This window comes from Neopsephotus bourkii, unplaced genomic scaffold, assembly GCF_033783945.1.
Source record: "Neopsephotus bourkii isolate Nb327-2 ecotype Australia unplaced genomic scaffold, CSIRO-AGI_Nbou_v1 NB_753, whole genome shotgun sequence".
Lineage (NCBI taxonomy): Eukaryota > Metazoa > Chordata > Aves > Psittaciformes > Psittacidae > Neopsephotus > Neopsephotus bourkii.
The window spans coordinates 1,429,076-1,454,611 of NW_026901251.1; the positions used below are offsets into that span (position 1 = coordinate 1,429,076).

Sequence of the window (25,536 nt, forward strand, 5' to 3'; positions counted from 1 at the left end):
ATATCATCAATGAAAGTAACTGGAAGAGACCACAGGTGGGTCACTAGTCATAGGTTTCCAATCCAGTCATTGTGGTTTGTTATTGATGCAACACCTAAAGAAGCCTCAGAAAAACTGAGGAGTATTATGCTGAGACTTGTACCGAGAAATGCAAAAAAGAAGCAGCGACCTCTGTTCAGTGACTTCATACCGGCTGAGGAGCCTGAGCAATGAAGTGCATTTATAAAAGTCATAGTGGTGGAGTTAAAAATACACTGAAAGATTCTTTTCTTGCAGTCAAACCCTGCAATACTACCAGCAGTTGGGAATCTCCTTTGAACGTTTCACTCCAGCGAATTCCAGTTCATTCCAGTTCAGAGAAGCACATAAGCTACATTATGATCTTATTTCTTCTTTTGAAAAGTGGAGTATAGTGCTGCTAACAAGCAGATGGAGAATTTTTATGACCTACTGGCTGCAAATCTCAAAAATTAAATCCATTTGCTGTTCTTCTATTTAAAATATTCATGCTAACAAAGCAACAGAAATTAGCATTCTGTGGTCTCTTCAATCATCCCTCTCTGCTCAAAATGTGAAAACAAACCACCATACATTATATCACCAGTAGTCTTACTTTTTTTGGCTCTGTGATGACGACAAGGATCACGACTGTGCAAAGCTCAATGATTATTGTCTACATTACTACTTCTGATTGTTCAGAGTGTCTGGAGCATGCAAGGCAGATAGAAAACTTCCACGACCACTTTCCAAGTGCTTAGAAATTAATCGATGGCAATTAAGTAACAGCTGAGTAGCATCAAAAACCTATGCAATTTGCATGCAGCAAATGTGAAGTTTTGCTTCTTCACAATCAAAAGTTTGAAGTCATGATCCACAAGCAACTGCTACGTTAAACATGCAGAAATGCCAACTAAACATGCAGAAATGCCAACCTGAGAATGCTCAGGGTAGCTGCAAAGATACACACACAATAAAAAATTATGTCTAGGACTTTATAATCATATGGTACAACTCCCCCCTAAACTCCCTGTCATTCTAGTCTTCAAGAAGTGACTTGCAGCATGGAAGTGTGGCATAGAAGTTATGTTGCCTTCCAATACTATATAAAATTATGTTCTAATTTTCCTTTCCATCATTTCTCCAATTATTTCTTCTGCTTAACTCCCAGAGTGAACTGTTACAATGTTAACTAGCTTAAATATTTATACTCAGCATCCACAATTTCCAAATGGGAACATCCACAATATGTGCAATACTTCTCAATTGGACTCGTATACAAAAGTGATGAATCAGCTCAGCATCTTCATTATCAAAAAGTGATGCATTCACTTTTCTGGTAATTTTATTTCCTAAACATTGAAGAAACCAAAACAGACATTTTCCTGAACCTAGTTTTACCTCTAAGCTCATTAGATACAAGAAGCCATCAAGTATGTATCGGAGCCATTTATCTGAAACTATAAAGCCATATAAGAAAAGAATTCTCTGCCCCATTCTGATGCCCACTTCCATAAGTCCTGTGGTTACTGCTAAGCTTAAAAAACCTAAATACTCTTATAGAAAAGCTATCACGGAACCTTTAAGTTATAAGTAACGTAAGCCACAAGTCAAAAATAATGTAAGAAACAAATCTACTGCTCATGTTTGCATGGGGGGAAATAATGTGGAAAATTAAGACTCAAATGCATCTAAAGGTTAAAAAGTAGATGGGAATAATCACCCTCCTGGTTTGGGGTTCTTTTTCCAGACTTGTTTCTTGTAAAAACATGGACTTTGTTGTCGTTTAAACTGTCAATCTTACCTGTTGTCTGGCTCATTGCTTTTTAAGCATATGAGAGTGGCAGTTATGCCCCAATTTATTTCTTTGTCCTAAATTTATACCCTGTGAAAAGTCTCCATAACCTGATATTTTTTAATCCAACCTTCTCCCAACAAAGTATGCAAAAGAACAATACATGTCTTTCTCTCCTTAGCTCCTTCTCCAATAACTACAGGCTGAGGCTGATGACAAAGTTTCTTAGTGCAAAGAGGTACCCCGACCCTTTCTAAACCAGTAAATAAACACCATACAAAACCTCTTATATCCTCCCTACACACCAGAACTATCTTACATTATAAGGATGATCCTGTTGAGTCCTGTAAGAAATTTTAACCAAATCTCACCAATGGTGAAGTTTTCTGGTATACAGCTATATGATTTGGTTTTAAAAGCAGCTCTGTAAAACTGTTACATTACTGTCTGTAATATTGTTAGTTCTTCTCTCTGTACATGTCTACAAAGAACAGCATAGAAAATAACTAAAAATGAAAAAAATGAAAAAAGGAAATATGATGTTTTATGTACAATTGCCACACTAAAAGGTCTTTTTTCTAGTTTTGTCTTAAACACACAATGCCTTATTAGACTGGGGTATCCATTCCCACCAAATGTCTGGAGACAATGAACTTAAATTGGTTCAGAAAGGGACTGAGCTAGCTACTGAACGATGATTTAATCTCAATGCATCTAAACTGCAAAAGAAACCTTCTTTCTCCCACTGCGCAATGTATACATATAGTCTCCCAGTTTTCTCCCAGTACAATTCTAATTGAGGACCCCAGCTAGATAAACCTTCAACAATCCTGTGTCATCAGCTTACAGCACATTATTTATTACTATGCACTAAATAAAGCCCACACCATTATACACTCATGCACTCACACACATACTCCAAAAAGGAGCTGCAATTACCCTACTTAGCACAGAAGGAAAGTTCAGTATTGTGGATTTACAGTATTTTTTCCTTTTATACTGCTTGTCATACTGTAATCCCATTCCAAAAGATCCTGAAGTGCTTCATATCCTAGACAAACTGCTTTATTACTGGAACATACCAGATTCACAATAAAACTCAGCAACACCACTATTATTTTTCATTTCATGACACTTAAATGTACTTTAACAAATATATACATATAGAAAAAAAAAAGAAAACCATGGTGCTTTTTGAGTTAGTTATAAAAATGACAGATTTCAGTTAAAAAAAAGGAAACCAAACAAACCCAAACTTACCTTTGCACTTCTCTCTCACCCAATCAAGTTAAAGAAGCTTAGGCTGTGAAGCCTGTCACCAGCTCACTCCAGGGAAGCTAAATGCTTCTCTAGGCAAGCCTGGCTCCAGCCATCACCCTCTACAAGCCGTCTCAAAGACTCCTCTCCATCCCTGGGTCTGTTCAGAAAGCTTTATTAAAAACATGAGGTAAGCACAAACTAGACCATGTGAAAAAACACCCTGCAGAAGCCACACAGAGCAGCAGGTGGTAGAGAACCAGAGCTACAAAGGGTACCCACAGCACTGCACCAAGTGGAGATCCATTTACAATGTCATGTTTTGGTATGTGACTTGTCAATTGCTCTCAAAGGAAAGCATCAAGGGTCACAACTGAAAGAAAACAAAATTCATACACACTGAAAAGTCCACAGCACGCAAACATGGGAATAGCTGTAGGGGAATCTACAGGGGAATCATTCTAACCCCTTAGTTTTGTCTCCAACAATGATTAATGTCAGATGTTTAGGGAAGAGTTTAAAACAGGACAAGCATGTGGCAATGCTGCCACAGAACAGTCTCCCTGATTCTAGTTTCTGGCTTCAACTGGAGGCAAGATCTTTGTATTTAATCCTTAACAGATTTGTCTTCCACAAGTTTGTCCAACTAGTTTGGAACCCATGCAATCTTTCAGCATCCGTATCATCCTGTGGGAAGGAGCTCTGCAGCTCATATGATGGAATGAATAAAACTCCTTAACGCTGAATCAACCTGCTAGTTTCACTTGATGTCTCCTAGCTCCAATCACCACTTAGTCATTTTGGTTACTTATTCCTATCTGTTTGTGATTCATGGGTTCCTTTCATGTCCTCTTCATAGCAGTTTCTTTTTGAAGCTGAAGGGTTCTACTCCATAGAATTTTTCTATGTAGGAAACGTGCCATATATCTGATCACTTACCAACTTGATCTGAAACTTTCCTAGTTTCATTGCATTTTGTTTATGTGAATGAGAAGACCAAAACTACTATCCAAAAGTACAGCTGATGAGCAAAATTTGTGGTTTGAACTGCAATGTTTTTAGTAGCTTTTCAGAATATTTAAGCCTCAACACAATCCTCAACCCTTCTCATCCATGACTGCTTTATGTCAGGATGAAACTGCTCTGCACATCATGTTTGCCTTCGCAAGCAGACAGTTCCAGTCTGCTTTTCTCACTTAGCTTCAGTGGTCCCTTTTCCCTGCACAGGCTTGTGTCAAGGTGCCTGCAGAGCATCAAGTCATTTCCTCTCAGAAGCATCAAACTTCCCAGTAGTGCCACCATGATTCATACTAAGGGAGTAAGTTTCTAAGAAGTTTCTAAGTTTCTAAGTCAGTTTCTAAGAAACTAAGTCTCTTCCACTGGTGAAACAGTGAGAAGAATATACACAGAGAAATAAGAGTTGTGTTGTGCAGAACACCTGATAGGAGGAGCTGCCACAGCCACCACTTCTAAGGAGCTGCAACTACATGAGAGTATTTGGTAGCACGGAACTAAGTAGTTATATTAGGTAAGAGAAAACTGGTGAACTGAGACTGAGAAATGACCAGGTGAGGGTGAATGGGGACAAGTGAGTGAAACAGTGACCATGCTGAGAAGAGGAGACAGAGTGGGAGGAGAATGACAAGGACTGAGTCAAAAAGTATGCCACCATGCTGGGACTGAGCAGTGAATCAACAGCAAGGTGTAACAGCTTCTTTGCATATCCAGGAAGTGGGAATAACAAAGCTGGGCTGAAGTTGCGAATAGTGCGAGTTATCATATGAAGCAACACTTTATGTTTCAGCATGTTTCCAGAGAGACCGAGGACAGAGAGACAAAGCCATCAAGTAGTCAAGGCTGCTGCCTGGTCTGAAGGCAAGTAACTACACTAAAGAAGGGGAAAGAAAAAACAATGATCTTAAAACCCTGCTCCCATGGGAGCAGGGTTGTACACAGCTGGTATATACATGAGCACACAGAACAGGAAAAATCCTCTTTAACATGTTATAGTTATAGAACTACAGCCCATCACTACAGACCATCTCCACAGAAAGGGTTACTCAGTTAACAGTGTTATTAGTTTGGAATGTGACCTGATAACAAAAGAACTGTAAATCTGAACTGTCATCTACAGATGATTCAGACATTTGCACAGAAGCTGTTTATCACAACGCAAGACCAACAGAAGATGACACAGACCCTGTCAAACTGGATACAAGGCATTAGGATTTTACCCCACCCCAGTCCCATCTCATTGTCCCCAAGAAAACCAAACCCCCCACCAACAGAAGTTCCTATCTCCAAATTTCTTAAGTCTTATTATAAACATACTCAGTTTGTTCCATTTGTTCTGCCCTCTTCTCTCTTATCTATTCAACACACTTGCACATTGCAATGGGAACCAGGAATAAACGTCCTGTTCCCCATAGCATACCACCAAACTGCATTCTTTCCAAACAAAATATACAGCGGCATGACTTAGAAAAACCCACAAACAAAACAAAACCTCCACAGAGCTGCCTTCTTCCATGTGATAAAATCAAGCACAGATATACGAGAGCCTAATCCATTGCAAAAAGGAAGAAACATACTGGAAAAACCTTGGGGGTTTTAATAACCCCAAGGTTAGTATAGACTGATTTCTAAACTTGGGTTTTCCTGTGTTTTCTAAGATATTCTAAATTTATTTCCACATCTTCACAGTTGAGTAGATGCTAAAGAGAGCCAGTATACACTAACCCCTTACCACAAAAGGGACAGTTCTGTTTCACTGAGAAGTCACAAGGAACTCATAAGATGAAGCCTAAGTACAGGAATAGTTGGATGATTTTGGTACAGCTCATGCTTTACTTGCTCTATCAGGAATTGGATTACCTTGGACATTCAAAGAACTTACTTTCACTTAATGGTCATTCAATAAGCACCATTACACACGCATTTTTTCCAAGATGGCTCTGTGTATTATCTTTCCTATACTGCTGCCACAAACCCATACACCCGTAAAGTTCACTTACGAAAAGCTGCAACCTGCAACTGCACTAGGTACCTTAAAAAGACCAGGCCTTCTTCACCACTAGATGCAACAAACATGCCTGGTAGCAAAAAAGCATTTGACTTTCCTTGATATATTCAAGCCTCCACCCGACGCAATGAACTGGCAGGACAGGTGACAGAACCAGGCACTAGAAAATCATATAATTATTAAAACCAAGTAACAAACCACAGGAAAGACTGAATGGCTTTTAAAGAATTCAAGCCATTAGACAATCTTCTCTGTTCAGGTCTCCTTCCAGAACCACACTATTTAGAAAGCACATTTATCAGAACAAGAAATGGTTAAGATCATATTATTCCACTTCTCTTCCACCATTTCTTTGAAATTCAAACAAATTCAAATCAAACCTCTGTCCAATTTGGCCTGAGGAGTCCTGAAACAGTTTGGAAGATTAAGTCAAACAAATAAAAATCCAGCAGCTTTTTCACTGTCCTCCTGGCTCTCTGCAAAGCACAAAGCTATTAGCAAATTATTGATAATGGCAATCAATAGAGCACCCCATTGGGGTGGGGAAGCAAGTATGATAAAAGCCTTCAACTTCCTATCGATGTTCTTTACTCCTCTGGCTTTATCCCTTCTCTCCCTTCAGAGAAGGGCACTGTATTCCCAGCAGTGCATGTTCCACTCTTTCCTGTAGCCTCTTCTGCTGTAGCACTGGGCAGGCTACCAGCAGGAGACAGATGAGACCCTTTTTCACTGCTTCACCTCTTCAGATGGCGATCATGACCCTGACAAGGCAAACATATACCACCTTGCTTCTCCCTAGTACACCTGAAGATCCCCTGCAGTGCTATGAAGATTGCCACACTACTGAGAAGTGCCAGACCTGAGGAAACACAGATGTCTCCTGCAGCATGCAGACACAGGGAAACTAACACAGGCCCTTTGAATCTTGTTTAAAACACCAGACAAAAGAAGGGAAGAGGTGGGGGAAGACAGCAAAGAGGGAGGCATTTGATATGTGGACACAGAGATAGCAATGCTGTCAGCTGCACTTAAAGTTGTTGCTCTCCAGAGCTGTGCAAGAATGAATACAGGGCTCAGCTTGAAGCCCTAAGTTAAACAAAGCAGAAGGGCTGGATTAGCATGCACAAACAGCCCAGTGCTTCAAACATAAAAATACAGTCTGGGAATGACAGCACAAGGCAGCAAGGTCTACAGTCTGTTTATGTCACTGTAATAGTTCCTCCAATCCACCACATTCTGTACACCCAGAATGTGGTACACAAGAGCGTCTGCTATACTTAGTTGTAACACATCCAGGAATTTCACTAGATAAGCAGACATAAGTACAGCTACCTCAGGGACACTCTGGATCACCTACAAACGCATGCATGCACACACACATACATAGATGCAAGCACCTGTAAGTATGAAAACAGCCAATGAAATTTCCTTCAAAATGGGCACCATGGACTCTCAAGACTTCTACACCATTAAAAAGACACTTGAGTGTCAAGGCACTTATATGACTGACTGCGTCATTCCTGAAAATAATGAGCCAGCTCAGCTACACTGAGGTTTAAACTCCCATCTCTCAGAATTATAAAGAAAAGTTTTCCCCAAGGTACTCTCAACCATCAAAGCAAAAGGAACGTCTGAGCCAGTTAGGTATTAACTGAATTAGGATCTTCAATCCCGATTTAAAATTAATGGGGTCACTGTTTAACTGGAGGCTTACAAGAAGCTAGTTATAACACAGATAATATAATGCAGCTCATCCAGAAACATGCTGTTTCCTATTCCAATAATCTGAGCAGGTCATGGGAATGAAGTTGAGAGGGAAACTATTGTCTGTGACTTAGGAAAAAGCTTCAAAGCTCCATTTCTGGAACAGAAGATGCAGGGACATCCCTGCAGATGGGATGCGGCAGAAAGCAGCTGGTGCACAAGATCAGTTTTGTCTAGCAGTTCAGGCATAAATCATTTCACCTTGCTGATATGAACACAAAAGGCATCTGTTTTTGTACCACTACTGACCTGCAATATTTTGATTAATAGGTCTCACCTCAAAAGCCCACCTGAAGAGTCCTGCTAGAAGAGACTGATTCTACTCAGAAAAGTAAGTTCTAGTTTTTGGGAGACAGGGAGGAAAGAGTCAGGGAAGGAAGAAGGACGCTGCCCAGACTGGTTATGCTGTCTGCATCCTTAACAGTACTCCAAGATCCAACTGGATAAAGCCCTAAGCAACCTTGTCTGACCTTGCACCTGAGCTTGCTTTCTGCAGGTTGAACTGGAGACATTTTTAAGTCCTTTCCAACCTGAATTACTCCATGAAGTACATATTTAGAGTAACACTAAGCTTGTAGAGGTTCTTCTGTATATTCTAATAAGTTTTCTTTGGTAATGGACTGAAAAAAATAAGTGCTTGCAATAACATGGGTCATATCATCACCCTTTATCAGTGTTAAGTCATCAGTCTGACAGGATGACACAAATTCCATTTGCCATAATAATGATTTCCTACCGTAAGATAACCTCTTTTAAATTCTGTTACACAATAATAGTTCCAGACTCAATTCTAATTACTGAGCCAATGATAGTCATCATTACCATTATAATGGATCAAGAGAGCAAGGACATAAAAGCAGGCCCAGAAAATATTGGCCTACTCATCTTTTAAGTGATCTCTTCAGAATTTCATTATGTTGAACCCCCCTCAATGTAATGCTACAGAAGGGAAGAGTTTGGTTTTTTTTAAAAAAGCAAAGTTAAGATAGTATTAAATCCATGAGCTAAGCAACTAAGTGAACTTTATTTAGACAAATAAGAAGGCCTCAAGTAAAAGACAGACACCTACATACATTCAATGTGCAGGAAGGACTTCTCAAATGTGTTCTTCACTCAGGGAAAATCCCAAAATTAACCTTTTGCACAACATCACCCAGATTTTTTTGTACAAGACTCAACATCACATCAGAATGCCTGCTGTCAGGGCACACAGACTGAAGCACAACAGAGCTGAGAACACAGCAGTGACCCTTTTCACACTTTAAAAACACATAAGATAGACAACTGAAAAAGAGAATCGCCCTATCAGCACTCAGCAAAATTCTTTAGGGATCCTGGTATTCCCTATGTATTTAAATGAAGCAAACTCTTAACCATGCCGGGTTTTTGGATGACTTTTCAGCCAAATTAGAAGTTAAGATCAGCAGATAAGCTTAGTAATGTGTCCTGCAATAAAGAGGGTTTGCTATAACCAGTTAAGCTTTATTAATGCTGCAAGTACAGAAGACTATCTAATTCCTACACATCAGCAATATAAAGGGTGAAAAATTCTATTCACACAAGTCAAGGATAAATGTTACTTGCCTTGCCTATAAGGGAGGCATATCTGGCTACCCACTAGTAACTGGTAAATAGATTTAACACACAGGAAAAAAAGACCATACTCTGTAAGATACCAAAATGATATACTCCATAAAACCACTGGCCCACTTAAATCTCAAAATCTCATAAGAAGGGATCAGAGTATGATGAGATAATGCCACACTTAGTGTACAGGGCCAGAGAAAGTAACCAGTTTAGGAGGTAGTATGGTAGAAGACATGAAATGACTTAACAAGAGCACTAGATTTCATTTGATCCCTAGCATTAAAATATATAGAAGTTGAAAATAATTCAGAGATTAAAAATTCTTATGAAATGCAGAACTTCAAGCTCATGAGACAAAATCTCTGCACAAGTGTGGCAAAAAGCAGTCATTTCCAATATATAAAAATGTTAGGTCAATTCTGAGGTGATTACATAGTGCTCTTCTGGAAAAGAAATATGCTGAAAAAGGTAACATTAATATTTATTGTCATTTTAGCACCACAGCCTCCAAGCAAAAGGTCAAGTAGGCATCCACCACAGGCAACTGAAAGCACAGGAACTCGCAGAATAAAACCATCTGGGATCAGGCCTTCACAAGTCTTTGTCCTGCACCATCTTAAGCAAAAATTTAACCAGTTATAGGTCAAAGGAAAGTTAACAATTAAAAAATAACTCTCCCATCCCCTAAAGATATACAAAGGAAAGCAAAGCATGGCCATGTCATATCTTGCATGTTTTCTTCAAAAATTCTGAACTGAACCAAACCCCTAAATTAGCTAACTAACAGCTGCTTCCCACAAGGCCAGCTTCAACCTGTCTTCCTCACTGTCCTCTGTCAAGCACCTTCACATGTCAGAGGTGGCTAGCTGATAAGAAAGACACAGCGTAAGGACTTGGAACATAAAGTGAAACAGGACTGTAGCTTTGCACTCTACAGATAAGCAAGAGTTTTATCTTCATATGAAAACAATACACAAAGTGCTTCTACGTAGTTAAATATAACTGAATAGAAATAAATGTCAAAATAGATCTAGTGGTATATACGGGGGAAAAAAGCCGTAAAGTTACTCATCTTTCCACATTTCCCATTAGAAACCTAGTCCACTCCTACAATGGGTAAATACTACCATAAAGAAATTTTGGCAGCAATCCTAAACCTCCAGAACCTCTTGGTATTTGGCATATTTTGAAGTGGGGTAAAATAAACTTCATGGTCTTTTGATTAACCACACACTCCATTAGGTTCCAGAGATTCAGTAAATACCACAAAAATGATGATATATCAACATTTGGCTTTTTTTCCTTCCCCCACCATGAACTAGGCCACAAAATTAAGAGGCTTTTTTAAAGTATACTTATACAGCAAATGACCTCCTAGAGTGAATACAGCTTTTCTATTCTGTCTATTCTGCCTGGCTGCAATTTTTTTGTAGGAAACCAGCATATCCCAAGAAAAGCAAAACAAAGACTACAACAGGCACAGTGATCACTGGGGATTTACCCCCTTGCATATGCCAGATTCCCAGAAGAAAGTTTACTGGTGAGGCTGACCACCCATGAAAATTCCCACAGCATGGCACTCCAACTGGGAAGAGAGAAAGGGAAATCCACATAGGCATCCTCAGATTCCCAGTGTACCCACATCTTTTGCAGCATCACAACTTCTGGTTAGGGTTAAAACCTTTTTACTACAGTATGTTTGCATGTGAAAAAGGCCTCTCATGAGCACCATCTACTAATATGAACATCTCATAACATTTATCTAACTCTCCATGTATATCAGGGTAAGTCATGCTGGTATAACAAAAGCAGAACAACTTTTACTGCTTGCATAAATCCCAGTTCTGTCTTCCCAAGTTTATGCAGACCTCCTTATGTGATCTCCTCTGATGCTGTTGCCCAGCACTTGTGCTATTTACAATCACATCTCCATGAACCTGAAAAATACTTGGCTAACCCTTGCTGAACTCTGAGCTGCAGATGCTGAACTGCTTACTGACACATGTGGGCAAGCTGAAAGCTTGGTCACATGTGTCACCCACCACAGCAGCTGCCATGCTCTATGCCCAGACCATCATACTCCATTCACACTCTCTCACAGTGATCTTAATAGAGAAGCTACACCTAAATTTGAACGCGGTTTGGTGCATCATCTTCAATGCACTTCGGTAGCAGCCCTCCGCGTGCCCATCTCTGCCGCCGGCAGGAGCCCGGCCCGTTTCCCTCCCTCATCCGCGGGCGGGGGCACACCTCCACCCTGCGTGCCGGGGCAAAGCCACCGCCGCAGGGCCCCGCCCGCGGGAGGCGGTGGCCGGACCGGCAGGCGGGGCCGCGCCCGGGGCCGAGACCCGGGAGGCTCTGCCCAGGCCTGCGGCGCCCTCTGCCGGGGCCCTACCGGCAGCGCCGCCCGACAAGAGCGAGCTCGCGGCGTTCCGGTCCGGCACGCAGGCCGGCGGCTGTGCGAGTCCTCACCGGCGCCAGGGCTGCCCGGGCAATGCCCCGGGTTCCTCCCGGCCCTCCGCCACCGCCTCATCCAGCTCGTTCCCGCTGCCCCAGGCCCTCTCGATGGACTCCTCCGAGAAGGACACTGGCCCTACTCGGCCTCCCCCAGGCCAGGCAAACCCAGTCCCGCGGGTGCCAGCCCCAGCTGGCTGGGTAGCCGGGCTGTGAGCCTCTGCCTCGCATACTGGGGAGCATGGCAGGCACTGGAGGATTCAGCCAGCCTCCAGCGCCAGAGGTTAAATGTCACTGTGCCTAGCATACTGTCAAGTCTGGGGTCTTTTAACACAAGTCATTTCACTGTTAGATACTAAATAAAGACAAAAACTTCTGCTATTTCTTCTATGGTTGACACAGCATGCCTTCTTTATAAATAAAATTATATTTTCTCCATATATGTAACATATGTAATAATAAAATGCTACTAAATCTTAGCTGACAAGATTCTTGTGTACAGAATTCCTTCTGGAAAGATAAGCAAAATCCTCACTTCAAATTAAATGCAATCAAATATTAATATTCTCCATAATTATAGTAGAAGCTTTTTTTTTTCTTGAAAGAGTTTCTTACCTTACAAAGCACATCATTCCCATGATTCTCCTCTTTGACAGGCAAAGAATTAAGATTTTTGCAGGAGTCCGAGTCTGATATCTCCAGTGAGCTATTGTCTTTTTCTGATCCATCACACCTATCAGTGGAATCACTATCCTGCTCCCAATCAATGAACTCCAAGTCATCTGAAATACAGTATTTGTATAGTTTTTCTTAATCACCATACAAAAATTACATACAAATAAGATTTCAAAGCACTACCAGCAAAGATATTTAACTGCTGAGGTAGGAAGGGGATTTTTAGTTTAGTAGTTATTAGTTTTCCTAGGGTTAAGTGCTTTGTTTTGGGGGCTTTTTTTGCCCAATTGCATTTGATTTACCAGTGCACCTGTTCAGAAATTAACTGCTCTAAGCAAACATCTCAAACAGTGATCTGGAATAGCTGAAAACTTGGTGTAAGTTAACATGTACTATTAGTGGTAACCCCCTCACAGAAATAAAAAAGCTAGTTGAAACGGTTACTTCCTAAAACACCATGGCTAAATACACACATCAGCAAAACAAGCCTCTAAGCACGTAAGGGAGAGGGTTGTTTAGGATAATTCAACAAAAACAGGCACAAGGAAAGACATGGTATTTTCAAATAACCTCATACCTCTGAGGAGCTCCTGAAGGCAGTGGAAGCCTGAGCTGCTGTAGCAGCCTCTCCACCCTTCAGGTCCAAGTGCCACAAGGTACTGAGAGAAAGAATGCATTTTGTATAAATGAGCATTTTTGGAGGAGAACGGGTGAAAGCTTTTTTGGGTTTGCTTTTGTGCTTCTGTAAATGGCACATTTCTAACACCAGAAGAGTTCTGTGTAGGGAAGAGGCAGCAGAGAAAGGAGGCACCTGCAGAACGCTCCACACATCTGTACAGACCTATGGAACTGTGGCAGTACCTTCTGGACTTGGCAGTGCTACTATAGTCTAAGTCACTAGTTTCTTCATGGAACTTCCAAACTCTGAAGTCACCCAGAGAAATAAACAGCTCTGGTGTTGCCTGCTTTTTCCACACACATGAATGCATTTCTGTCTCTAACTATGAGAAAGCTTCATCAGAAATTTTAAACACAGACATGGGTGACCAGGCAGAACACACAGGTCTCTGTGGCAGATGTGTGGCAAGCTGCATGTAACTTGTGGCAGGACTATTAACTCCTTAATAAAATACCAGGTAATCAGTTTTATCTTGTCAAACTCAAGTACTAGCATTGTCTCTGCAGGTGAACTTCATGTGAAAAGGGCATGTCACTTCTAAAAGGGCTTTCTCATATACTGTTGCCATACTTACAACTGTACCTACACATGCACACACACACAGATACGTGTGTACAATACTGTAAAAGTGTACAGTATAGTATATAAGATGGTTACTTGGAAAAGCATGGAAATTACAGTTCATTTACTCCCCACTGCTTTCAGTAACTGCTTTCAATATATTCTGGGTTTTAGAAGAAAAACAGGAAATTATTTTATTTCCTCAGTACCTTCAAGCAGATACATAATGCATCAGGGTTTCTTCATCTACACAAAGAAACAAGTTTTGCTGTCTTACAAGCGTAAAAACACATCTGTGTGATGGAGAGACTTAAAGACTGAAACCTGCAGGATATATTTGCAGGAGACAAGTCAAAAAGAATGATATTAATGACAGGTTAGAAAGATTCCTTGTGAGCATTAGATTGCAGTCTAGAAAATTGTAGTCCTTCCATTTCCAAAAGAAGGAAAGAAAATTACTAGGAATTACAGAAGATGACTAATTGATAGGTCACAACAGTGTTGTATCAATGACAAAAATATGAATGAAAAGAGGAAGATTAAGAATTTTTGTTTTAAACCTAGACAGCATGTTTACCTGAATTCTCAACACATCAAACAAGAAGTAAATCAGTCAATTCATTTGCTCAACTCACAGTGGTGTTTGAACACTTTGCCAGACTTCCAGGATGTGAAGTCTAATTGTAATACTTCAGATCTAGCTCAAGTATTACACAGCTAACCTGATTTATTTTTCACATTGAAAACACCTCCTTGCAGTTCTAATTCGAATTATACATTATCCTAATTAATGCTTAAACAACAGCACACAAGTAAAGATTTCTTCAGTCTCCAGCTGCACTTTTTAATCAATTTCTGTCCCTGCTGTCATCCTGTGCTCCATGAATTAGAATGGAAGTCCTAAGAATAAAATTCATGGTTGTCTGCACAGCAAACCACGTTTGTAAAGCAGGTTGTGGCACAGTATCTGTACCACAGCACAGAGATGGAAATAGTACAAATAAACTGTAATATACCGAAATGAACTGACATGCTTTATTCAATGCCGTCTAATCTGCCCAACTATGCTCCTTTATTCCAAGGTTCAAAATTTTTTGTACATAATTTATACTAAGAGCTTATTCTATACTCAAAATTGATGGAAAAAACCTCCAACTGACGTAACCAAATTAGGATTAGATCCTGTTTTGTCAGAATGACCTCAGAGTCATTTCATTTCAGCACATGACAGATCTGCTTGCATTTGAACTTACCTTCACTGCTTCTGTCCTCATGACTACTAGGCAAATCCTCTATTTCAGAAGCATGATTTTTTTTGGTCTGCAAACTTGGAACCAATGTTTTATTTCCATCATCTGAAAAATCACTGCCACTAGAGGTCCATGTTATGCCCTCAGCTTCCTTACAGCTTTCAGCAGCAGCAGATCCTTTAAAAAAAATTGCAAACTGTTAAGATTGTTACAGAAATGTCATTTTGTTAAATTTAAAATTCTTGAATTATACTGGTTTTGAACTGGAAAAAAAGTATAAAATCTGTCACCAGGCAGACAGCAATACTAGAGCATTAACTCACACATACTTCTTACACATATATGTATTATTTTTATTTTGGTTCTCCACAATAAATGCTCACACTTCATTTTATACAATGAGGCTATCACTTTGTCCTTCACCACAGTGAAGACATACAGTGTCTGACAGTCTTCTACAAACAGTCCTAATGCTCCCACATGTGTCCTTTTAAACTGGTAAGTGGATTACATAAAGACTGTCCTTAGAACTCTGAGTTTGGAATTTCTCCTACTTTATACAAAGAACAACAAAAGACTGAAAGTACTCCATCAGCAGCGACTGCTCTCTGGTTGTGTCCTGTTTGTGAGAGAAAAAGAGTTTAATCTCCTCAGGAATAACAAATAAGAGTTGCATTTTGGAGTGAGACATTTGAATTCAAAATATCTTTATTATTTTAAATAACAAGGAGAAAAGGACTGATGCATGGACCATACATAATTAGCAATCATAGGAAGGCAGAACTTTGTATTTTCTATCACTTCTAAAGCTTTTTAGGTAAATGGAAAATTAGACAATTATTGGAGATTTGGAATTAGGCAGGAGGACCCAGAAGAGAGAAACACAACCACAACTTCTGCAACACACAAAGATTCTTTTCAAAAACCTGAAGAACAATTTTGAACCCCAAAAGGTGACCAAGATCACCTACTTAACTCCAACAGAAGCAGCAGAGGTGCTGGAGCAAGCAGAAATAAGGATGAAGATGCCACTGCTCCTTTCTTCTCCTCAAAAAAGGGAAAAACTGGAGGGAATTAATAAGTCCTTCTCCTCTTTATTATGCCTAGAGTTCTTTATTTTTTAAATCACAATATTAACAGACTTGGGTGCATACACAAGACAATGAAAGCAGGAGGTTGGTGACATTCTGATTTTCTGTCTGTTGCTGCTCCTACTTACAAAGTTACCTGTTTTTCTCTCATGCCTGCTTGTCTTATTTCTAGCAGAAGAAAGAATAATTTCACCCACTGACTAGACAGCTAAGGGTTGTTTTTCACTCTCCTCTTAAAAATGTGAAGAATTTAAATGTTCTGTCCCTGCTGGAACATGCACTATATACAGCATTAACGATGCTTCTTTCACCTGCTCAAGAGCAACACCTGAACTGCCTGCAGCTTTGTAGGATATATTTCTGGCACTCCAGGTGAATAGAGGAGCCCAATCACAATAGCATCACAACTGTGCCTCTTACCAAAATTAGCTTCTGATTACAGTAACAGAGAAAAACGCAAACAGTATTTTGAGCCAACTTCTAATTTGATAAAGGGCTAAACAGCACTAACATGAAATAGTTATAACATACCTCCTGCACATTCAGCAGATGTTAACAGTGCTCCAAGATGCTTCTTAATCCTGGATTTCTTATCAGTAGGTCTCAGGGACTATATTAAAAAGAGACAGATTTAATCACCAAGCCATTAAAGACAATTTTAACATGTAGCAATGTACTCAAAACTGTTGCTATTCACCCCCCACAACTTAGTAGCACAATTTCAAGCGAGTTTTTCTATCTTCTACTAGACTGCAATATAACAAATGAGGTAATAATGCATGAGAACAGTATCATAAAATCTGAATTTTCATTGTTTTGGAAAATAGAAACTTCTCATGACTGTGACAGGAATCACATCTGACCTTGTGAAGAACTAAAGCCAGTATTTTCAGCATTAAAATGTCAAAAGTGGGCAGGAAGAGCACACTTGATAAAGCATGTGCCCTGATCAAGAGTTAAAGAAAGAAGCACTCACTGGTCCTGTCTCTGATTTTATTAAATCCCACAAGCAATGCAATACTGACTGCTCAGTACTAGAGGAAGAAATAGAAAAGCACCTTGATTGGAGATGATTTTCACCACAAAGCACTTCCTACTCAGTGCTGGCTGAACGACCATCTCTGTTCATGACCAATGAGACCAATACACACACAAAAATTAAGCATAATTTGATACATGATCCAAAAGAGCATCTGCACCTAGATCTGCAGGGTCATCAAAAAGCAGGATTTTATACAGTGAATTCATTACTGCAAGCATACTCTTTAGAATGGCTGAGGAAACTGGGGTTGTTTAGTCTGGAGAAGGCTCAAGGGGGGACCTTATCACTCTCTATGACAACATAAAAGGAGGATGGAGAGAGGAGGTGGCTGGTCTCTTCTTCCAAACAAGTGATGGGACAAGAGGAAACAGCCTCAAGCTGCAACAATGGAGGTTTATATCGAATATTAAGGAAAATTTAGTCCCTGAAAGAGTGGTCAAGTATTGGAATAGGCTTCCCAGGGAAATGGTGGAATCGCCATTCCTGGAAGTGTTCAAAAACAAAACAGCATAGGTGAGGCCCTTAGTGACATGGTTTAGTGGTGGACTTGGCAGTACTGGGGTAACAGTTGGACTTGATGATCTTAACGGTCTTTTCCAACCTAGTTGATTCTATCTAGCAAAAAATCTTCAGATGAGAACTAGAGTCTTTGTTCTGCATTTTGTAGGAGATGCAGCACTCCATCCCCAAAATCAAGTAACTTTTGTATCTTTTAGTGTATCATTGAAATTTTCCAATTGGTAAGTGTTATCTAGAATATAAAAGGTTAACCTGTGTTCAGAAAACTACAAGTGAAGACAATGCCCTCATGTAACCTTGGTTTCCATTTTTGTCTACTTTGACATTTGTAAAAATATGCTGTTCATTGGGAAACAAAAAAGGGCAACATCTTGCAATGCAGTCAAGCATGGAAATTGGTTTACTGTCAGTTTACATCTTTTTCTTACACCACTAAGCCAGCCTTTTACCTCCAGCAGTGAAGTGCTCTGAAAACCATCCCCACACCTAAGCCATGCATTGGAAACTGAAGTAGCAGCCACTGATGTCCTGACATTTGACTTTTCAAGCTGTGGGGGTGTCTCATCGGGGAAGGATGTGCATTCCACGTTCCAAAATCGCTTCCGCTATGAGGGAAAAACAAACCCATTAAAGCACTGTGTACATGCAATTCTTTTCAAGTTAAATTTACTTATCTAGACTGCCTCTTAGTATTTTCTTAATACTTCCAAACAAATTTCAATTTTTAATGAGCTGGGTGGAAAAAAGTCCTGAATAGTTGCAACTATTTTTATGCAACACTAAATACCACCACCACCACCAATGTCATGGGTAACTTTAATTTTTGGTAAGTATATTCCTTTCTGTTGCCTAAGTTCCATTTGCAGTACCTGCCAACTGCCCAGTGAAGCTGAAAATATTGCCCTAAACAGAACAGCTCTGCAAAACACACTTCAACTAAATTCCTTGGAACTCGCATTTAAACTGATTTAATTCAGTTATGCGAGGGTAAAATCAGATATCCCAATACAGCTCTCAATTAAAAAATAACCAACCCCCCAAAAAAACCAAACAACCCAAAACCAAAATTCAGACTCTTTCAGCTCTAAGAATAACATTTGTTTTCATAACCATTATCCAAAAAATAGTAGATTAAGTGTTGCCTACTCCTTATATGAGATGCCAGGAGCCATTTGGATTATTAGGTAAGTCATGGAACAGGATGCTGATTGGCATCAATGCTTATCTACATCATAGCATCATGCTATGCATCTCATGCAACAGATTTTAATGCTGAGAACAGCCGAGGATGAGAATTGCCTGTAATCACATTCAAAGTTATCTTTCAGATTCTACACCAATTTCCACACATAAATTGATCTCGAGCATGATAAACATCTTAGCCCACTACACAACTGAAATTTATCTTACAAAATGTTGGCTATATTATCTGCCTGAATGTGTCTTTCTTCTTTTGTTATATTTTCTCTCAACCAAGTATAATTCTTACCTACATTTAAGAATTACTCCAAAGTTACGTTAATCAGCACACACATTTTCAGCCAGGCTGGTCAATAAGGACTAACACACACTTTTAAACTAAGAAACATATGCAAAGAAAGAAAAAAGAAAAAAAAAGTCTGGCAACTTTTGTCCATTTTGTAACTGACAATGCATATTTTTTTTCCTCTACATCTTTTGAGTACTTATCAGAATGAAACAAATACATCCCAAAGGCATCTTAGTTCACCCTCCAGTCAGCCAGTCCTACTGTCACCGTGTGAAGTCAAACAAATGGTCTTTACAGTCTCCTCTGACAGTAAGTGACCGTGCCAAGATCCTCTTCTAAGACTGCTGTGGATATTTACACCCCAAAGCAGCTACCACAAGAAGTCATTATCACCAAAGTCAAACTGTACCCATAACTACTCCCACAGACCTATGAATGAGACATAGTACAGTCTTAAATCTGATGTGGTATTAAATAAGGAATCGAAAGCACTTTAAATAAGGATACAATGTCAAGTAAGGAGGCTATAGCAGTTGAAACAAGAAAGTTTAACCTTATAATACAAAGATAATCTAAACCCTGCCTTCCTCCCAGTGAAGCTCCTGATCCAAGCCTCGATCTCCAGAGACACGAACCTGTACATTGTGCTAAATTCTTGGTAAGTACTGCTGTCTCTGCACAGAAGAAAGCATGGACAGGGCAAATATTAACTACTGAAACACATCAAGGCCCATCTTTGGTTCTGCAGGAACATGTCACAGCAAGGCCTCACTCCAGTTGGAGGCATTTACTTCACCTTCGTGTCTCCCAGAATGGACCACTTCTGTTAGGGTCAGTTAACAGTATAGCCAGCCAGTGATGCATCAAGGCTCAAAACCATGCCATGGCTCTAGTTTAGGGTTTATTTGCTTGTTAACCTTACGCATATAAGCAGGGCTTCCAGCACAGGCTGTTTCCATAGCCTCTAGAAGATTTCACAAGATACATCTTGCAGACCAAATTTCACAGCAGAAAATACAGTTCACCTAAGCTTATTTCTCAACTGGCACACTCCAGTTTTGAAGAATCTGTGCCAACAATAGCACTATTACTTGCATGTGGCTTTATAATACACTGCTTTTGATAGTCAATTAAAAGCAAAACCAGTGACAAATAAGTGAAAGAGTCCAGAAATGCATGCACAAACAGTTACATGAAACTGGCTTAATAATCTATTTTTATTGTTGCAAAGCCTAATAAACACAGAACTAGAGAATTATCCTCCATTAAGTTTCTCATCTATGTTATTTTTTAAATCATGACACTCCCCCACCAACAGAATCCTTCCATTTCTCTCTGCTGTGCCATACCGATAGAGCAGAGAAAGACTCAGGGGACAAACAGCAGAACATAGCAGATGTATGGCCAGTGGAGCACAACTGTTGAGATGTGGGAAGGAAACGCCATATGAGAATCAGCAAGACAAAAGCTACATGCTAAATCCCTCTCCCTTAGTAAGAAGGGTTAAGGTGCATATAGAAAGGGTATGCTTATAAAAGACGAGAAACCACCAAACTAATGAAAGTTGGACAAATAGCTGATTTTACACTTAGATGGTGTAGATGGTTACACCTATATTTAGGTCATTAAGAGTGCAACCTGAAGTGGCACGGAAGCAAATCTTAAACATCTGGAGTACACCTTTGGAAGCACTAGACAATCATGGCTGTGACAGGCAAGAAATATTTTTAACAGTTGATGACTGTTAATGACAGAAGTGTTGTTACTCATTAGCATTTCATTAGCCTGGATAAGGGCAGGGCTGCTCAGATTTTCAGAGCAGCACTACAGTGATTTCTCAGTGCAGGTGGTTTCATTGCAAACCAGAAGCAATTGGAGACCCCTCTTTCTCTTCTTCCCAAGCACTTAGCACTTGCCAGACTGCAGACACAACGACGAGGACCCAAACCAGCAGAAAACTTCTTTGGGAAAAAGCACCAGTTGTCTACAGCTGGCACAGCAGTAGAAGAAAGGATACAAGCACAAGTGGGACCACTGCAGCAGCTGCTTGACACCATGTCAGCTTAATTACAACCTGAAGAACCGCTGGCATTGCTGACAGCTCTGGTTAACTACCTCTTTTTCTCACCATATCGCCTGGTCCCCAGATAGAGGAAAATCTGAGAGTTTCTGCTAAGACCACACAGAAATTTAGAGTCACTATAGTCACCGAGAAAAACCAAAACCAGTTCCTGAAGTCCAGAACAAGAAAGTAAAAAGATACACTCTCTACATGAGATGTTATTCAGCTACCACAAGTTTCTGGCACACAGCATTTGAAAGAAAAAGAGAAGGGCTTACAATTGATATTGACAGCAGTGACTTACAGCTCCCTGCATTTAATGCAGATACCTTTCTACCATTTTCCTCATCCTAATCCACCTTAAAAAGAATGGGGCAAACAAACCTAAAGACAACTCCACTCATCCCAAGCTATTTGCCAATTTAAATCTCTCCATAGAAATACTTGATGTGAACCCAGGAAACTGGACCTACAGCTTCAGTCCACAGTTACTGGAGGTGTGCAGGGGAGCTTGTCATAATAACACTGCACGCATGCATGTGTATGGCTGCTTGTATACCAATTTCAACATGCACAAAGTAATGTTTATGTGCAGATATAAAGCACAGAAATGTATTTTTATTAAAAAATCTATAATCTGAACATTGTGTGCAACAGAAAAGAGTTACAGATATATGTAGATACTAAGTTCCAAGATGTACAATTCATAAGAAAAATTCTCAAGGTCACTAACACCACCAGAGGGGCTCCCTCTGGGTGAAGACTACAGCACAATGACTAGAGGGGAAACAGACTAACTGCACTTTCCACACACAGTTCATGTCGTCACATTTCAAGTTACAAACGCACTATAGCAGCAGAGAGGCCAGCACAGCCATGGGCTTGGGAATAGTGCAAGCAAGCTGGGTGCAACCCTGTGCGGCCTCTGTTGGGCTCTTCACCCTCAGGCACGGTGGGACAGTGTCCATGCTCGGGAGAGCACAGTCACCCTTCCTCTGTGGAGCCATTAGGGCTGCTGCTCCCTGACACCCCTGGCACAAGGGCCTCTGCCACAGGAATGCATCAGCTAGCATGCAGAAATGGAAAGTCATCTTCTCCATCCTGCTTCAAGGCAGGAGAAACTAATGTTTTAAGAAACCTGTTTCTCATAAATAAATATTTATAACAAAGATAATCTGAAGGCCACACTGTTCCCAAAGAAATGCAGTAACAACACTGAGTTCTCTTAGTCTTGAGTCATAAGATTAATCATAATTTTTTTCCTCTGGCTTAAAAATGGGGCACATAAAGAAATCTTGTGTAATTTAGTAATGTTATGCATAAAGGGTCTAGAGATAAGAAAAAGCCTTAAAAGAGCTACAGCATGTAGACCTGGCATACCTCAAAAAAAATAAAATCAAATTTATAACAAAAATAGTCAGGCAAAGAATCTTCTGAATCACACAGAGCATCTGAAGACAAAACAAGATCTCTGAAATCTCTGGTCACAAAAGCATTGCATTTTGTCTCTGGAGAAGTTCCTTGCAAAGGAATGAGAAAAAACTAAATTACTCCTGCTGGTGTCAGTGGAACTGGGATCTCAAGCTCTCCACATAAAAGGCACCACAAGCAATCCTTCCCTCATTACTCCTTTAGTTATTTCCAGTGAGATAAAAGTAAGTCAGCCTATGTGAGTGCAGATGTGAGAAAAAGTGAGACGTGCTGAAAATTCAACTAATGAGCATAATGATTATGCAACAGACTACTAAATGTATGGGGTTTAAAATAGGTGATCCTACCTAGAACATCTCCACTCAAGCAGTCTTTATTGTTCCTCACCAAATACTTGTTACTCAGAAATACCCGATAGTGACAGGGACTTTATGCTCAGACTACTTACAATACAGCCCTCTTCACCCCAGGCAATTACTTTCTTGGAGCTACTCCAAAAATCATGGAATGGATCCCCAGGAAAACATGACCTATGCAAGCTTAGTTAAGTAAGAATATAAATTAATATATGCTTACATTGCAGAAAAAAAATAATCACAGAATAGAAATCCTATTGAAATATACTTTATATTTATAACTGGTTCCAAGCAGTTACAGAGAAATTTGCATTCTATCAAAACGGTAAAACCAAAATTATTTTTTAAAAGCTTTCACAAGATTATTCAAAATACCTAGGATACAATATCAGTATCATACCCTTTTCTATGCATCAGGTTGGTTTGGGTTTTTACATTGTTTAACTAATAGTAAGTGGAAAGGATTGCTGTCTTTTCACTTGACCTGTAGAGTTTTCATTGACAAAGTAATGAGGAACATTATCTGTGTCTGCAAAATAAACTACTATTATGAGAAGCTGTCATCACATTACAACGAATTGATTAAACCTTGGCAGCTTAAGTGGGCATGCTTTCACAAGTCAAGAACATCAAAAATTTTCAAATAAAATAGAGAGTATCTGTATTGAAAAGTAATTTTAATGTAGGTTATTTGAGGCTTGATATTTACATTTTTCTTCTGTAAAAATTATTTTTAAATGTGGTTCTATTAAAAAAATGGTGTAGAATATTCAGAATTTTATTTATGTACTAAATGGGAAATGAAATGCTTGAGAGTCCAGATCTGTCATTTGGATTCTGTATTTATACAGCAACCAACCATGCTTGTCTTTCAGCAGCGCCTCAATATTAGAATAAGCACTGCAAATCAGAGACAGCATCCTAATGACCATCCTGCAGGCTCCATCAAACACAAAATACCACGATAAGGAGACTACAAAAAGCAGCACGGGGCTTTCCCCCTCTACTCCCCCTCATGCTCAGAGAAGCTAAGCTGCTCAAAACAATATTAAGCCTAACAAATTTGACAAGGTTTCCTCTTACAGGTTTCCTTTCCCTGCTGTTTTCCCTGAATGTGACCTAATAAAGAGGCTGAATTACACTTTCCCTTCAGCACAGCTGTGCTTCTACTATGCAAGGATGAAGAAAAGGCACTGGAACAAGTTGCGCAAACAAGTCGTAAGTGCTCCGCCCCTCGTAGGCCACGTTGGACAGAGCCTTGGGTGACATGGTATAGTGCAGAGTGTTCCTGCCCATGGCAGGTGGCTGGAGTTAAATGATCTTAAGGTCCTTTCCAATCCAGACCGTTCTACGATTTTAAAACCTCAGCGTTGCGCAACCGGCAACACCACACAAGCGGCAAAGAGCCCGTTTTCCAGCCCCCCTGCCCGGGGCATCCCTCTCGTCTCTGAACGACCCAGCAGCCCGCGGGGGGAGGCGCGGCAGGGGCCAGCAGCGAACGCCTCCAGGCCGCTACCCCGCAGCCCGAGCTCGGCGGGCCCCTGCTATCACCTGCCCGGGCAGGGCGCCGGCACCCCGCTGCCCGGGGAGCCGGCTGAGTGTCTTTTACACCGGGGTCAGGCGGGGAGGGAGGCTCGAGCCCCAGCTCCGGGCTCGGGTGTGGGTCTGAGCAGGGTTGCTCCTCCGCCACCACCCTTGCCCGCCCTGCCCTCACACCAGGGCTGCAGGAGGGTCTGGCCCTGAGGGAAGCGCAGGGCAGCCCGGCCCTTGCCCGCCTCAGCCGCCCGCCAGAACCCCCTCCCCTCCCGCGCGCGCAGGTACCTTCCTACTGGGCATCGCCCCCTGACAAGGCAGCCACGTCCGCAGTCACGTGGCGGGGGAGCCCCGGGGAGGCGGGGCCAAGGGGATCCCCCCACCCCAAGCGCGCTCCCCCTGGGAGAAGGTGAGGCGGGACAGGCTCTGGGTCCCCGCCTTTTACAGCTTTGGCGCCAGGAGAGTCGCGGCTCCTGATTGGGCGGGCGAGGCAGAGCGCGGGTGACGTTGCTCCCCGGGCAGAGACAGCAGCTCCTGAAGACAGGAAGGACGCGCCTGTGCACATGCGCTGCGCGGCTGCCGCAGCCCATTCGATTGGTTGGCGGGGTTGGATGGGATGGAGCGGGATGGGGCGGGATGGGGCGGGATGGGGCGGGATGGGGCGAGGCGGGGCGGAATGGGGCGAGGCGGGGCGGGATGGGATCTGTGAGGGAGGGGCGCAGCAGCTGTGTTCGGATGCGCTAGCGTTTTGCTGCCGTGGTGCGGCGCCTTGACAGCTCCCATCCTACCACATCTTTCTCTCCATGCCCCCCTTCCTCCGGAGTGCCGAGGAGCAGGCCGGGGTGCTACACCCTCGCCCAGCACCAGAGTTGATGGTTGACGGCCGGCTCAATATGAGCCAGCTTGTGCCCAGCCAGCCAAGAAGGACAACGACATTCTGGCCTGTATAAGAAAGAATGTAGTGATCATCGC

General features: G+C 41.2%; 1 protein-coding gene across 2 annotated transcripts in view; it reads right to left on the minus strand.

Moving 5' to 3' along the window:
* SPIDR (scaffold protein involved in DNA repair) overlaps positions 1-24,944 on the minus strand; it is a 200,573-nt gene extending 175,629 nt beyond the window's left edge. For both annotated transcript variants that reach the window (XM_061354845.1, XM_061354844.1), the window contains exons 1-5: positions 24,853-24,944; positions 18,143-18,298; positions 16,664-16,742; positions 15,045-15,218; positions 12,492-12,658 (exon numbers count right to left, since the gene is read on the minus strand). In XM_061354845.1, the coding sequence (XP_061210829.1) occupies positions 12,492-12,658; positions 15,045-15,218; positions 16,664-16,742; positions 18,143-18,298; positions 24,853-24,867 (591 nt within the window). In that variant the 5' untranslated portion in view covers positions 24,868-24,944. The remainder of the gene's footprint in view (positions 1-12,491; positions 12,659-15,044; positions 15,219-16,663; positions 16,743-18,142; positions 18,299-24,852) is intronic.
* Between the last annotated feature and the right edge of the window lie 592 nt (positions 24,945-25,536).